Here is a 16109-nt window from a genome sequence, read left to right on the forward strand (position 1 = left end):
AATTCCTAACTGCCATGATTCATTCCTTATGTTCATATGTGAACATATGTGAAATGTAAAAATGTTGACAAGAGAGCTGGGGGGAAGCTTATAATTCACTGGTCTCTCCGGTTTGTGGAAGTGGTGGGGCTTTGATACTTTGAACTTGGATTTGCGTTTCTTCATTACATGCAAAGTGAATGAGAAATTGTAATATTTATGGCACCGTTTCAAGCCTATACAATTGCTTGCATAAAATACGCCTTACAGTGTCTTTAGTGCTGAGCCGGTGATTCTCTCAGAGCACATTTCTGGCCCAGTCTGTTCTCCTGTGGGATCCTGGGTGAGTTACTTATCTCTGTACCTTAGTTTCCTCAACTGTGAAAAAGGAATAACACGGTCGCATTAGGTTACAATGAGGGTTAAATGACTTAGTGTGTGAAAAAGGCGTGTAACATTGGGGCTTAGCTCAGAGAGAAAATGCCTCCTTTAAATGTATGAGGCTCTGGGTTCCATCCCCAACATCAAAAGAAAAAAAGCATGTTAGATGTTAGTGGTGGGAATAATCGCAGCATTATTAAAGCTGGACTAAGTTATGTACATGACTTTTTTAGAAATCATTCCTTGGGCTGGAGGGATAGGTCAACAGGCCACACGCATGCTTTGCGTGTGGGCGGCCTGGGTTTGATCCTTAAAACTGTCTGGTCCCAGGCCGGACAGATAGTGTTGTGGGTAGGACACTTGCCATGCACACAGCCGACCTGGGTTTCATCCCCGGCATCCCATATGGTCCTCTGAGAACTGCCAGGAGTGATCCCTGAGTGCAGAGCCAGGAGTAATCCCTGAGCACTGCTGCATGTGGTCCAAAAAAGCAAAAAATCTTTTAAACATTTTAAATATAAATAACTGCCTGGTCCCTCAAGCACAGAGCCAGGGCTAGCCCCTGAGTGCCATTGAATATGGCCCAAAACACAAAGGAAAATAAGGAAGAATTTCTTAGAAGGAAACTTTAGGTTAAAGGAGTTTTTGTTTATCTATTCAGTTATTGAACATCTGCCTCCTACTCTGAGCAGTACTAAGTACTAGGATACAGTGAAAAGAAAACTGGAACATAGTCTTTTTCTGGTGTAGACAGGGCCACACCCAGTGGTGTTCAGGGCTTACTCCTGACTCTGCACTCAGAAATTATTCCTGGAGGTGCTCAGGGGACCATATCAAATGCCGCAGACTGAACCTGGGTCGGCTGCATGCATGGGCTTTAAGACCTGCTATTTTCTTCTCTTTTTGGGGGGGAGTTCCAGGTGGTGGTCAAGGGGACCCCAGGACCACTCCCAGCAATTCTCAGTCAACTGGGCCAATGGTTCAGTGTGAGGGCCCTCTGGTACCGGGACCACCAGACCATTCATGGCAGTGCCGGGGTGTCCAGGACTGTACCTGTTGATGGGGGCGGGGGCTGTGCGGTAGGGAGTTGTGCCTGGCCTTGGTCCACTTTTAGCTTAACGCCTCCTTCAGGATTCTCGATTACTTGCACCTTCCTGCTCCCCTGTTCCTCTGTGTGCATGCGTGTGAGTGTGTGTGTGTGTGGGGGGGGGGGGTAGTTTGGGGCCACACCCTGCAGTGCTGGCACTGGCTCCCCATAGTGTTCAGGGAACCACGCATTGTGGGGGACTGAACCCAGGCTGCTTCTCATAATGTGCTCCGGCCCTTTGAGCTATCTCTCTGATTTTTGCGTCTTAAAATTCTTTATTGTGCTTTTAAAAGCACAGCATTTCCTGTTTGGTCCCCACCCACGCCTGGAGATATGTGTGTGCCCATTCTGGAGAATGGAAGTGGATCCCGGCTTCCGTTTATCCTCCCGAGCAGTCAAAAGACAGAGGGCCTTGCCCCACTCTGAGGTGCCAACCGCATGCAGCTCTCTTAGCTGGGCCCCTCGGCTGCTGTCTCCCATCTTAGCCGGGGCCCTCGGCTGCTGTCTCCCGGGCCCGGGGTGATCACGGTGCTCTCTGCTCGGTACTTTTCCAGTCCAGGGGATGGGAGTCACTGAGGCCACCAGCACTCCTGCAGCCAAGCTGGGGTCAGCCCTGTTCCCAAACCCCTGAGTGCTGGGGATGGACTGTAGCCCAGCCTGGGTTTCTCTGGGGATCATAGGGGTAGGGAAGGAACCCCGAAACCATTTTCACCACATAATGGTCTGTCACTGTCCCTGTCCTCCTGTTGCTCTAGCGAGCCCAGTAACATTGTGAGACTTGTTACTGTGTTTGGCATATCGAATACGTCACAGGTAGCTTGCCAGGCTTTGCCGTGCGGGTGAGATACTCTCGGTAGGTTGACAGGCTCTCTGAGAGGGGCGGAGGAGTCGAACTGGGTTTGGCCGTGTTGGCTGCGTGCAAGGCAAGTAATACTGGAACTTGAGGCAGTGGAACTTGAAGCTTCACATAATGGACCTGTCCCCCCCTTTAAAAAAAATTTTAGGGGCCACAGCAATAAGTACAGGGCTCCAGCCCTTTTATCCCTGCCATCCCATATGGTCCCCCAGCACCACCGAGTGATTCCTGAGTGCAGAGCCAGGAGTAAGCCCTGAGTGCAGCTGGGTTGACCCGAAAACAAACAGAATTTTTACTTGGGGGAAGTTTGAGGGCCACACCCCATGGTGCTTAGGGCTATTCTTGGCTTTGTGCTCAGGAGTGACTCCTGGCGATGCTTTGGGGACCGTATGCAGTACCTGGGTTTCAAACCTGAGTCAATGTGGAAGGCCTCAATCACTATCTCTCTAACCCATATCCCACTGGTTGATATTGTTGTTTTGGGGCCATACCCAGTGGTGCTCAGGGCTTACCACTAGGCCGGGATCAGGGTTATAGATGTGTGTGTGTGTGTATTTAAATTTTATATATATAATTTGTAGTATGTACATACACACACTTGAGTTTCTCTTCAGTAGCATGGGTTATCATAAAACTTTTGTACTCAGAGTGGGGGGAAATCACATTTATTCAGTCCACAAGTCAAAAATGTTTACAAGCAAAACACAAGTCCAACAGTCCTAAAGCGTAAAGGACTTTAGTTGTTTTAAAGGAACATTGTCAGTAACTTCTGAGATGTGTTTCCCTAACCAAGCCTTTGTCAAAGGTTGATCCGAGCGATGGGGCTGGGAGTCCCAGTGTTTCGCTGTAGCATGGCCCTGCTTCTGGCCCTGCTTCCCTAGCTGTCCTGCCTTCTCTTCCACTTTGGAGGGTCCCGAAGGCCTCCATCTGGAGGTTCTCAAATGCCTTTGGCAGCCCCTCTGCCTTTAAGGGCCAGGCTCCTGATATCCCCCAGTTGCTTTGCAAACTCCCTGCTGCACTGGTTACCCGGAGACTCCCTTACTGCTAAATGCTGCAGACCTGGCTCAGTACTGGACTCGTGGGTCCCCCGAACACAGTGGAAAGCCTCCTCGGTGGTGGGGGTACTTGCTTGGGGCTCAGCTTTAAGGAAGGAAAGCCTGGCACAGTGGCTGCAGCTGGAGTACTATATGCATGCCAAGGGGCGGTTCTGGAGCCAATCAAAGGGCTCGAAGCCCCGCCCGTTGCATCCCATCAGGCCCCGCCCCTTCAACCTTACCACATCCGGTCTGCTTACCTGCCCCTTGGTTGGGGGTTCATTTTGCCTGGAAGGTCGTTGGTTTTGTGGAGAGTTGGTTGTCTTCCCAGTGCTAAGGCAGGGCTCCATCCATCTCTCACTCTTCTAACAAATATAAGATTAATATTTTATGTTATAATTGTCGGGCTCATAAACTATAAATGGCTGTTTTGCGACCTGTTCTCTCTGCCCCCCAGGAGGGCACAATTTCTCCTTTGTTAATTTTCCTTTGCAACATTTAAGGCTAAAGATAGACATTTGAGAGATGGTAGCATACATAATTATTTTGTTGAAAGTATTTTGTTGTTTTGAGATTTTTTTTTAAAGTAATAATCCTAAAGTCGGAAGACAGAGCTGCAGACCATTCCTGCAGATACAGTAGTTCGGTCACATTCGAGATGATTTCTGGCATGATTTCTGGATGAAGGGGCTTGTTGAAGGCTTCTTAATTGCAGAAGGTGGGATGTCAGTTGGGATGTTTCCCAAGTATTCCATCTGCTGCCCATTAGCTGGAAAGGGAGCTTCATCTTCATAGTTTTACTAAGATAAATGTCAGGATCTTCTTTCAAGCCACTTCCACGGGCTTCACACTCATCCTTAGCCCAATTTCTTAACCCAAAGCAGTGATGGCTAGAGGATAGCGAGAAGGTTGGTTTGCTCTGGGACCTAGATGAGTCCCTAAAACAAGCCACACGAGACTTCCCCCTTCCTGAAAAAGCTGCCTTTTGGCCACAACACTTTCCAACTGACAGTACTTTCCCCCTCAAATGCACAAAGATCAGCAGGAAAATCAGCCAAGATTGATCATTTGAAGGATATTATGTCCCAAACAGATGGGTGGCTTTATTTTGCTAGAACATCAAGTAAGGTTGAACATCAGGAAGACACAGCATCTCCTTATCATGGCTGAGAAGGAAAACTCTTGACCTTCAAGGACGTTACCTTGGGAGTTTGGGGGGTATCAGGTAATTATGACCTGAAAGCAGGCAAGGACTGGATGTAGTTCAGTGATCAAGTGCGTGTGTGTGTGTGTGTGTATGTGTGTATGTATGTATGTATATATATTTACATGTGTGTGTAATAAAAATGGGTCAGAGATGTGTGACTCAGGTGGTAGAACCATTTGGCATGCGTGAGACCCTGGGTTTGACTGCTGACACTGTATCCATACCCCCCCCAGCTCTGCTGGACCCCTAATACTGCCAGAAATGAACCCCACAACAATAACAAAGTGGGCCAAGGATGTAGCTCAGTGATAAAGTGACTATTTTGCTGGTGAGGTGGAGATACTAGGTTGATCCCCTAGTATCACACAACCTAACTCACTCTCTCTCTCTCTCTCTCTCTCTCTCTCTCTCTCTCTCTCTCTCTCTCTCTCTGTCTCCCCTCATTTGAGCCAGAAAGAAAGGAGAAAGAGAAAAAAAAGGGAAAGGGGCAGAGCGATAGTATAGCAGGTAGGGCATTTGTCTTGCACACAGCTGACCTGGGTTCGATTCCCACTACCTCATATGGTCCCCCAAGCCCCTCCAGGAGCAATCCCTGAGTGCAGAGCCAGGAGTAAGCGCTGAGCGCTGCTAGGCATAGCCCCCCAAAATTAAAGTTGAAGGAAGGAGGGAGGAAAGAGTGAAGGAAGGCCCGAGACGCAGCGAGGTCGTAGGCCAGCCCCCTACTATGCGTGAGACCTGGATTTACTCCCAGACGCCACCACAAAAAGACTGTCCCAGCATACAGAGGGGAAAAGAAAAGCCTGGGGCGAATTCTCAGCCAGCTTCTGTTCTTTGAAGTCTCTTCAAAAATCTCTTTTTTTTTTTTATTTTCAGTAGCTCCCCCAGCCCAGGGACTGTGCGCTTGCCCAGGATTGCTTGTGGCCCCAGGTCAGGCGGCAGGGTGACCTTGTAGTTTGTTTGGGGGATGGAGGCCCTCCCAGTGGTGCTCAGGGCTTCCTCCTGCCTCTCAACTCCGAGTTCACTCCTGGCGGGCTCTGGGACTGTATAGGGTGTCAGGGGTGCAGCCGGGTGGACTGCATGCAAGGCCAGCGCCGACCCACTGTCCTCTCTCTGCCCCTGCCCGCAGGGTGGTCCTTTGGGAGAGCAGAGCACATCCCTGAGCCCCAATCCTGGCTGTCAGTTCCATGCGGGTCCACAGAGGCCCCTTCGTGCGCAGGGCCACCCCGTCTTCTCTGTGCCCTTCTGCTCGGCGCGTGTGTGCTGCCCTGGTCTCTGCTTGGGTTCTGTCTCAAGGAGAGTCTCGGGCTGCTCTCGCCCATCCCCAGGAACTGTTCCAGCTGAGGCCCAAGAGCTTTCACTTTGTCTTGCTTCTGCGCTGCCCTGCTCTGCTCTGTGACTGAGTCTCTGTGGGAGAAACTGAGTCTAAAGCCGTGACCTTGCCGAAGGTCCCCGGCGCGTGTGCAAGTCCGGGCTATTTTTAGGGCCCTCTTCCAGTCTCACCGTCTGAACCGTCGGCCCGTGAGCTCATCAGCTTGCCCCGGAGAGTTTGCCACAAGCCCGTTCATGCACCAGGACTTGGCCAGGATCCGGGGCCTTCTGGAGTCAGTGGTTGGAAGGTGGGGGGAGGGACCTGGCTCCAGACCCGGTTCACTTTGAATCCAGTGGTACCAGCCAGGGGTGCCAGGAAGAACCTGGGAGGAAGTTGCAATGCCCACCCCGCCCCAGGGCGCACCATTTACCAGTCGCGTCGTGACTCATGGCTCACAGGGAAGCTGGTCCTGTTCCTACTGGTGCCTCGACAAGTCTCCTGGGCAGAGTCAGTGCCCGCCAGCGCCCCCTCCAAAGTATCCATATGGGCTGGGGCTCCCTGCACGGCCATCCGCCCTGAGAGTCCCCTCCCCACAGTGCAGCTGTTCCTTCCCCGTGGAGATGGCTTCTCTGAGGTGGAGACATGGGCCTGAATTCAAAGTCAGAAACACCAGTTGGGGCTGGAGCGATAGCACAGCGGGTAGGGCGTTTGCCTTGCACGCAGCCGACCTGGGTTTGATTCCCAGCCTCTTGTATGGTCCCCTGAGCACCGCCAGGAGTAATTCCTGAGTGCAGAGCCAGGGGTAACCCTTGTGCATTGCTGGGTGTGACCCAGAAAGGGGAAAAAAAAAACAGTTGATGGGAAGGATATGTAAAGCGTTTGCAGACGAGGCTAAAGGTATGATTTATGGATGGTTTTGGGAGGGTTTGGCCCTGGGCCTTTAGCTCTGCCACCTCAGGAGGCAGGCCCTGCCTTTTCCCACAGGAGGACTCGGCTTCCCAGTGCCCCTGCTGTCGGGATTGGAACCCAGCCCCCAGCTGCTCCCCATCTTGTTCCCAGGACCCGACATCCAGGACCTACTACTCCCTTGCTGTGTTCGCTCTGGGGCTCGTTCCCTACTTCCCTGAGCTGTCTCCTGGGTGGGGAGAATGAAGGTGGGAGCCTCACGTGTTTGGTAGCCTGGCCCCGCTGGCTTGGCCATGCCCCTTGGTGCTGCGCCTCCAGCGGGGTCAGGCTGGACTCTTGGGCAGCAGACACTGTCGCAGCAGACACTGCCTCTGTCCTGTGTCTTTTTGGCAGTGCTCAGCCTCCCCCGCCCCCGACTCTGGAGTGGGCGAACAGCCCAAACCTTGGGCCGCCAGTGTTTGGAGCTAGGTCAGAACGGACACTGGCAAAGTAGGTGGTGCTTTCCTGAGGGGGCAGAGGTTAGAGAAGAGGGTTTCTGGGTTCCTGGCAGTTCTGGAGCTTGGGGGATTAAGGCTTCTGAGTAGGAGGGCTGTCATCTGTTGCCCTCCTCTCCTGCTGGGTGTCCTGGTGAAGGCTCGCTCATTCAAGGAAATTTCTGGCACTTCCCTGGCAAGAACTTGTTACCGATCGCCCCTCCCTGAGGAAGAAGACTGGGCAGAGTACTGGGCAGCGCACTTACTGTGCCTCCAACCTGGGTTCAGTCCCAGATACCACATACGGTCCCCTGAGCCCTTACCAGGGGTTAGCCCTGAGCACCCTTGGGTGTGACCCCAAAACCTAAGTAGCTGATTTAATAGGAAGAGGGCTGTTTTTAAAATGGGGAAAGTCCCAGTTCTTAAGAATTCTCTCCGGGAGGCTGGACCCTCCCGGAGAGGATAGTACAGCGGGTCAGGAGTTTACTTTGCATGCACTCGACCGGGGTTCAGTCCCAGGCACCTCATCTGGTCCCCTGAGCCTGCCAGGAGTGATCCCTGACCACTGCCAAGTCTGGCCCAAAAACAAACAAAAGAATTTTCCCGTTAATAATCAATAACTCTCCTAACTTAAGCAGCCCAAGGTGGTCTCAGAATATGTCACTATCCCTTGGCCTGGAAAACCCCTAAGTTGTGCCAATCAAGAGGTTCCTGGCCGGAGAGGTAGTACAGCCCTGCGTGTGGCTGGCCTGGGCTTCATCCCTGGTACCACATATGGTCTCCCAAGCCGTGCCAGGGCTGTTTCCTGGGCACAGAGCGGGGAGGCATATCTTGTGTGCTCAGGACTGACTCCTGACTCTAAGCTCAGCCTTGCCCTGGGCAGGGTTGGCTCCAGTTACAGTGAAACACCCGCTTTGCAAGTGAGGCCCTGAGTTCCATCCCAGCCCTGCCCACATGCTCCCAAAGCTCGCCTCTGGACGCCTGGCAGGCAGTGAGCAGGCAGCTATTCAAGATCACCACAGCCACGAGTGTAGAAAGCAAAGGCAAAAAGGATCCTAAAAAATAAATATAAGAGGGGGCTGGAGCAATAGCACAGCGGGTAGGACGTTTGCCTTGCACGCAGCCAACCCGGGTTCGATTCCCAGCATCCCATATGGTCCCCTGAGCACCGCGGGGGGGGGGGGGGAGGTGATTCCTGAGTGTAGAGCCAGGAGTAACCCCTGTGCATCGCTGGGTGTGACCCAAAAAGGAAAAAAAAATTAAAAAAAAAAATAAAAGCAGGGCCAGAGCTGAATAGTGCAGTGGGGAGGGCATTTGCCTTGCACAGAGTTCCATCCTGGCACCCCATATGGCCCCTCGGGTACCACTGGGTAAGTCCTGAGTGCAGAGCCAGGAGTAACCCCTGAGCATCACCGGGTTTGGCTCAAACACCAAAATAAATAAATGTAAATGTTGGCATACTAGCGTAGAGTACATTTCTCGGTAGTTTGGGGGCCACACCCAGCAGTGCTCAGGGGCTGCTCCTGGCTCGGTGCTCAGGCTTGGCTCCTGGTGCTGCTCAGGAGACGGTGAGCGAAGACTACGGGTGGAGCTCATTGCAGAGCCAGCCTCGGGGCAGATGCCAACAGCATGAGGTGTTTGCCTGGTACGTGGCTGGCCCACCTGGTCTGGTCCCCAGCATCACAGCTAATCTCCTGAGCACTGTTGGGTAGTGTTGGGTGGAGCCTAAACACCAAGGGAAAAGGGAAAGAACAAACTCTTGGTGGAAGATGCGGGCATCGTCCCAGGGGTGCCCTTTGCTTGCTCCTGCTCACTGAGCCGTGAACGTGTGCGGCCTGCCACACGTTTCGAAGATACGAAAAAGCCGCACACCTGAGGCCAAGCACAGTGACTTTCACCGGCTGCAGGGGAGAAAGTGTGAGCCCAGCTGGTGAGAGGCAACAGAGAGCGTGAAAGTGAAAGAACCTACCAGAGCGCCTTCCTGGACCCTCAGGATGCAGAGAATTGCCCAGAAATCCCCACTGGGTGATGGAGTCAGACAGAAGGAGGCCACCAGCCCCTGAGGTCTGGCTGGAGGCTTGGAGCCCCTTCTCCCTCTCCTACTCACCGATCCATGCCCCCCACTCCCGTAAGGCAGGGTCTTTCTTTTTTCTCTTTGTTTTTTGTTTTGGGGCCAAACACAGTGGTGCTCAAGGCTTACCCCTGGCTCTGTGCTCAGGGATCACTGCTGGTAGGACTGAGCAACAGTGTGGGATGCCAGGGGTCAAACCATGGTCAGGCACATGCAAGGCAAGCGCCCTACCTGCTGTGCTATCACTCAAGCCCTTCTTTCATCCACATCCGCTTTGCCCGGTTTGGAAACTTGTGTCCGTGGCAGCCTCTCAATACAGGTGTTTGTTCCTAACCTTGTGTCTTTAGGAGACATCCGGGTGTTCACGTGTACTTGGGGCTGATTCAATTTGTTTTGTTTTGTTTTGGGGCTGGCACACCCAGCGATGCTTAGGTGACTCCTGGATCTGTACTCAGGATCATTCCTGGCAGGCTCAGGGGACCATCTGGGGTGCCGGGGATCGAACCCAGGTTGTCCGCACACAAAGCAGGTGCCCTACCCTTCCTACTATGGCTCCAGCCCGTGATTCACTTTGTGGTGTGGACTACAGACCCGCATTCTCTCCGTTCTGCTGGATTTGGGGGGAAATGTGCATATTCGATAAATTCTGTCAAATGGTTTTGCAAGGCAACTATCCCAATATACACTCCTCTGTCACACCTGTCTTTAAAAAAGTATTATATTACTAAGGTTAAATATTGAGTGCTTCATCACTGTTGTCCAACTACCGCCACTGTCTGTCTCAGGATTCTCCTATCATCCCAAACAGAAACTCCCATCTAATAACAAAACTCTGCCCCTCCCTACTCTAGCGCAGCACAACCTCTATTTTACTTTCTCCATAAATCTGGGCGAGCTCGGCCGTGCAGTACTTGTTCTTCCTGTTTTCAAGGCTTCTCCATATTGTAGCGTGCATCAGAGCTTTGTTCCTTTAAAGGGTGACTAACTCCGTTCGGAGTGCATGCCAGATTTCGTTTTGTTTGCCTATTGATGGACTGGGGTGGTTTCCATCTTTCAGCTATTGTGCATGATGAGGTGATAGAAATTTGTGTACAAGTGTCTCTGGCTATCTTCCTATTTGCAAGTTGCCCCCCCCCCCCCACAAAAGTGGCCCTCCTGTGTGTGAAGTGTCAGCATGTTATGACTGGATTTGCATTTATTGGTGCGTAATGACCTGCACTGTGTGTGTGTGTGTGTGTGTGTGTGTGTGTATGTGTGTGTGTGTTAGGAGTGGCGGGAGCAAGTTCAGGGCCATGTCCAGCAGTGCTCAGGGCTTACTCTTGGCCCTCTGCGCCCATTCCTACTGAGGCTCTGGGGACTGTATCAGAGCCAAGGATCAAACTTTCTTCATCCCTGGCTCCCTCTGTGACCTTTGTCTCAGCTCACACACACACAGTTCCACTGCCCGTTGGCCTTAAAGGGGCCCCCCCTTGAGCCAGCACTCAAAGCCCATCAGCCCCCAGGGCACGCTGCTGTGCAGGGGAAGTCAGTGGCTGGTCGGGGACGCTGGTTGGGGTTTGTTCCTCCTGGGGGGGCCTGGCTGGGAGCTGCCGCCCCCACCTTCCAACCTCTCTTCTCTTCACAGTGGCTTATGGAGGATGCCTGGAGCAGAAGCCCACCCTGCCTGCGACCAGCCCCAGCTTCAGTGAGCTGAGCCGTAGAGCAGTCCAGGTAGAGTGACAGTCTGCCGGCAGAGAACAGGAAGGCTGCGCTCTGTGCAGGTCCACATGGTGACTGCCGGGTGGCCAACCTGAGCCAAGTCCCCCTTCCTGGGCAGCCTCAGGCAGGCCTGGAGCGCTCTGGGGGTCTGGGTGAGGCTTTAAGTAGTGTGGTGCCTGCAGCTCCCCAGGTGGGGGCGCCAGAGAGTCATCCAGCTGGGTCCCAGCTCTGGGGGGGGGGGGAGGGGGAGGCTGGATCCCTTATCCCACCTCCCTTTCCTTCTTTCCCATATCATCCGGGCATCACCAGGGTGGCCCAAAAGACAAAACAGAAAAAGAATGGGGGGGGGGGAAGCAAGACTACAGCAGGTACGGCTCTTGGCTTGTCTGGGGTGACCCCCCCCCACTAGACTGAAGCGTGTTGGAGGTATCGGCTTGGCCCCTCTGCCTGACACGTCCACTCTCCTTGCAGGACAGAGAGGCTTCGCCGCCCTGCCTCCACAGCCGGATCTTACGACGACGCAAGAGGGAGTGGGTGGTGCCCCCGATCTCTGTCCCTGAGAATGGCAAAGGGCCCTTCCCCCAGAGGTTGAATCAGGTACGCCAGGGCCAGGGGGCTGCGGAGACCCCCATGCAGAGCATGGACACAGAACGGGGGGTCCCCAGAGAGCGCGGGACTGCCGAAGCAAGGCCCCATCCGGGGTGTCCTGCTCCCCCTGCTGTGAGCAGTTGGTCCCCGGGTCAGCTCCGTGTCCATCTGATTCCAGCTGAAGTCCAACAAGGACAAAGGCACCAAGATCTTCTACAGTATCACAGGGCCCGGGGCAGACAGCCCCCCTGAGGGCGTCTTCACCATAGAGAAGGAGACGGGCTGGTTGATGCTGAACAAGCCGCTGGACCGGGAGAAGATTGCCAAGTACGAGGTGAGTCACCCAGGAAGAGCAGGACCTGGGGGCAGGAGGGGTGGGGCAGGGCTGGGGAGGCTGACCCCTGACCTCTGGACCCGCAGCTCTTTGGCCACGCCGTGTCGGAAAACGGGGCCTCCGTGGAAGAGCCCATGAACATCTCCGTCATCGTCACCGACCAGAACGACCACAAGCCCCAGTTCACCCAGGAGGTCTTCCGAGGCGGTGTCTCCGAAGGGGCGTTGCCTGGTACGAGGACCGGGGTAGGGGGACAGCTGGACACACATCTCACTTTGGGGCACACTCCTGGACCCGGGGCTGGAGTCGTAGTACACTGGGCAGAGCGTGTGCCTTGTACACAGCTGTGACCGAGATCCAATTCCAACCCACGTGGTCTCCTGAGCACCGAGCCGGGAAGGGCTTGTGAGCACTGAACCAAATCACCTCCCCCCTGGAGCCCGAGTAATAGTATAGTGTGTAGGCCTTTCACCTTGCAGGTGAGCCAGGTTTGATCCCCGGTCCCCCGTTTGGTCCTCCAAGCACTGCCAGGAGTGAACCCTGAGCACAGAGCCTGGAAGCCCTGTGCACCGCCGGCTATGGTCCAAAAACCAAAATGAAAAAGAAGAAAATTAATCAGTACTTTATATTTTTGTATAGAACCCAGGTGGGTCGGTACTTTAGACAACTGTCCAAACACTGTCCTCCCGTTGTTCATCAATTTGCTCAAGCGGGCCCAGTAACGTCTCCATTGTGAGACTCGTTGCTACTGTGTTTGGCATATCGAATACGTCACGGGGAGCTTGCCAGGCTCTGCCGTGCGGGCGAGATACTCTCGGTAGCTTGCCGGGCTCTCTGAGAGGGGCGGAGGAATCGAACCCAGCTCAGCTTTGGAAACCTCGGTGCTGCACCCCAGGATCTGGAGTCCTGCTGTCCTTGCCCTGAGCTTGGCTCCGCCCCTAGCTCCCCTGGTGGTTTTGCCAGGAGGAGGGTGGTCGGGACACGGCCTGCAGGCTGTTGGGGTTCAGTCTTGTGGCCACAGCAGGTGGCCTGAAGGGCTCCTTCTGGGCCTGTACCCCACCTCCGATGCAAGGTCCAAGGCAGGGCACTGGCTTCCGTCCATGTCACGAGGCAGGAGATGACACTGAGCCCGTGAGCAGGGGAGCTGGGGGTGGGAGGACTGCACCTCATGCCTCCCGTCGCCTCCCCGCAGGCACCTCTGTGATGCAGGTGACAGCCACGGACGAGGACGATGCCATCCACACCTACAACGGGGTGGTTGCTTACTCCATCCACAGCCAGGAGCCCAAGGACCCCCACGCCCTCATGTTCACCGTGCACCGGAGCACGGGCACCATCAGCGTCGTCTCCAGTGGCCTGGACCGGGAGGTGGGTGGATCCTTCCCCTCCCCACCCCCATGCCCAGCACTGAGCAGCGGACCCGGGTCAGCTAGGAGTGAGGGGCAGGTGGCCGGCTGTCTAACTGCTAGTTGATGCCTTCACCTAAACCCCGGCTCCTATTGCAGGAGCCCAGGGTTGGGGGCCAGTACCGGCCCAGAGGGACCCTGCAGTCCTCCTCTCCCTGCGCCCCTCCCCCTCGAGCACTGAGTGGAAGCATCACGGCTGGGGCGGAGACAGGAGCACTCCCCTCCCCAACACTCCTCCCAAGGCTGAGAACCCCGACTCAGACTCCCGGTGACCCCTGCCCCTCCACAGAGAGTCCCCGAATACAGGCTGACCGTGCAGGCCACAGACATGGACGGCAGTGGCTCCACCACCACCGCCACAGCCATCGTGGAGGTCCTCGACGCCAACGACAACCCTCCCGTGTTCGAGCCCCAGGAGGTAATGCCCCGTTCTCCCCGGGCGACGGACCGCCATGGTCTTCCCTGGCCTGTCTGACTTCAAGCACTAGTCCCACCCCTCTCTGGCTGTGTGACCTTCCTCAAACGGCTTGCCCCCGCTGTGCCCCGTTTCCTCATCTGTAAAGTGGAGCTTATGATTAAAAAGAAAAAGCAAGGCTGGAGTGATAGTACAGTGGGGCGGGCATTTGCCTTGCACGCCGCTGACCTGGGTTCAATTCCCAGCGTCCCATATGGTCCCCTGAGCATGGCCAGGAGTAATTCCTGAGTGCATGAGCCAGGAGTAACCCCTGTGCATTGCCAGGTGTGACCCAAAAAGCAAAAAAAAAAGAAAAAGCAACTTTTTGACAGATTTTTTGGTGTCTATGCTCAGGGGATCACACAGTACTGGGCATCGAACCTGGACTTCTTAGGTTCAACTTAGCAGCACCCTGTCACTGCAATGGGTGCCTGCTATGGACGTCATTTCAATAAGCAGCAGGGGGCCAGAGAGATGGTGCAGAGCGCAGGGCTCCTGCCTTGCACTAGTTCAATTCCAGTTTGATGTCCAGCACCTGTTTGGTGCCCTGAGCCCTGCCAGGAGTAAGTCCTGCAAACAGCCCCAGGTGGGCATGGTCTGTGCCCCGTGGGCCGGGTGGTCCCGTCCCAGAGAGGAGGAGAGGCAGCAGCTCCCGGAGCCAGCGAGCAAGTGGCCTGTCTCTGCTCTGACCATGCTCCGACCATGCTCTGACCCTCAGTACGAGGCGCACGTGCCCGAGAACGCCGTGGGCCAGGAGGTGCAGAGGCTGACAGTGACCGATCTGGACATCCCCAACTCGCCGGCGTGGCGTGCCACCTACCGCATCGTGGGCGGTGACGAGGGCCACTTCTCCATCACCACCGACCCTGAGAGCAACCAGGGGATCCTGACGACCAGCAAGGTGGGTCCTTGGGCGCCCCCTCCTGAGCCCCCAGCACGTCCAGGCTTCCTTGTTTGGGGAATCCCTTGGTTCAAACCTGACCCCTCATCAAGTAGGCAAGTCATGGATGTTAACGGAGCGTTTTGCACCCCCATCCTCGGGTCTGTGGCTGCCCCCAATCAGCCTTTCCACACAGAGGACCGCTGTTGCCTTTGCTCCACAGCTCAGTGATGTGTGTGAGTGTGAGATGCTTTATGGTACCTAGAGGAACAGGCGGAAGCCAGAGTCGGCAGGTAAAGGGTTGCCTTGCACTCGGTCAGCCCAGGTTCCACCGCTGGCATCCAAATTCCCCCGACACCCCAGGAGTGATCCCTGAGCTTAGAGCCACGAGTAAGCCCTGAGCTGCCGGCTGTGATCCCAGAACCAAATAAATAGCTTAATGGTAAGCATCAACTTGTCTTTGGATAAAATTGGTGCTTCAGGAAGACAAGTCTGTCTCTGATTTATTTTAGCCTCCTCCAAACCTACCGTGAAAAAGGGCCCAGTTTGAGAAGCAGTTTATAATTTTTTGTTTTGGGACCACCTTGGCTCTGTGCTCAGGGGTTGCCCCCGGTGGTGCTCTGAGAACCATGCAGTTCCAGAGTCAAGCCTGGGTATATGACTTCAGGTTTTGTTGTTGTTCTGCGGTGCCAGCAGTGAATTCAGGGCCTCCCACATGTGTTTCTGACGGTGCTACATTTTATTCAAGATTGTATTTAAGATTGTCTTGTATTTAAAGAGCATTTTGGGGGGCCAGAATGCTGGTGCCATGGGGAAGGCACTTGCCTTAGACATAGTTCAATTCCTGGCACCACATTTCCTCTCCTGAGTCCTGCCAGGAGTGGTCGATCCCTGAGCACAGAGCCAGGAGTAAGCCCTGAGCACTGCCAGGTGTGACCCAAAACCAAAACAAAGTAGAACAAACTAAGTATTTAAGGGTGGTTAGATAGTACAGGGGTTCAGGTGCCTGCCTTGCATCCCAAAACTCGACTCCAGTTTTAAGGTGGTCCCTTGACCACCATCAAGGGTTACTTCTGAGCAAAGAGTCAGGAGTGGCCCCTGAGCACCACTGGATATGACTCTTTCCCACCCACTCCTGCCAATAAATAAATAAAATTCAAATTCACAGGGGCATTTTATTTTTATTTTATTATTTTATTTTTTAAATTTTTATTTCCATAAAGCTGTTCACAATAATTAATTGCATTCAATATTTTTTTTTAATTTTTATTAGTGAAACACCATGAGGCACAGTTGTAGACTTACAAATTTTTGTGCTTGGGTTTCAATTATACAATGATCAAATACCCATCCCTCCACCAGTGCCCATTTTCCACTACCATGGACCCCAGTATCCCTCCCACCCCCTATCCCACCCTGCCTCTGTGGCAGGGCATTCCCTTTTGT

At 54.1% G+C, this 16109-nt stretch overlaps 1 protein-coding gene across 1 annotated transcript in view; it reads left to right on the forward strand.

Moving 5' to 3' along the window:
* The window catches only part of CDH3 (cadherin 3), a 35448-nt gene that overhangs the window by 10452 nt on the left and 8887 nt on the right, over positions 1–16109 (forward strand). The window contains 8 exon segments of the mRNA XM_056136133.1: positions 10928–11018; positions 11473–11509; positions 11512–11598; positions 11768–11923; positions 12010–12154; positions 13116–13291; positions 13619–13747; positions 14502–14684. Coding sequence (XP_055992108.1) covers positions 10928–11018; positions 11473–11509; positions 11512–11598; positions 11768–11923; positions 12010–12154; positions 13116–13291; positions 13619–13747; positions 14502–14684 — 1004 coding nt within the window.

This window comes from Sorex fumeus, unplaced genomic scaffold, assembly GCF_029834395.1.
Source record: "Sorex fumeus unplaced genomic scaffold, SorFum_2.1 ptg000122l, whole genome shotgun sequence".
In the NCBI taxonomy this organism is placed as follows: Eukaryota; Metazoa; Chordata; class Mammalia; order Eulipotyphla; family Soricidae; genus Sorex; species Sorex fumeus.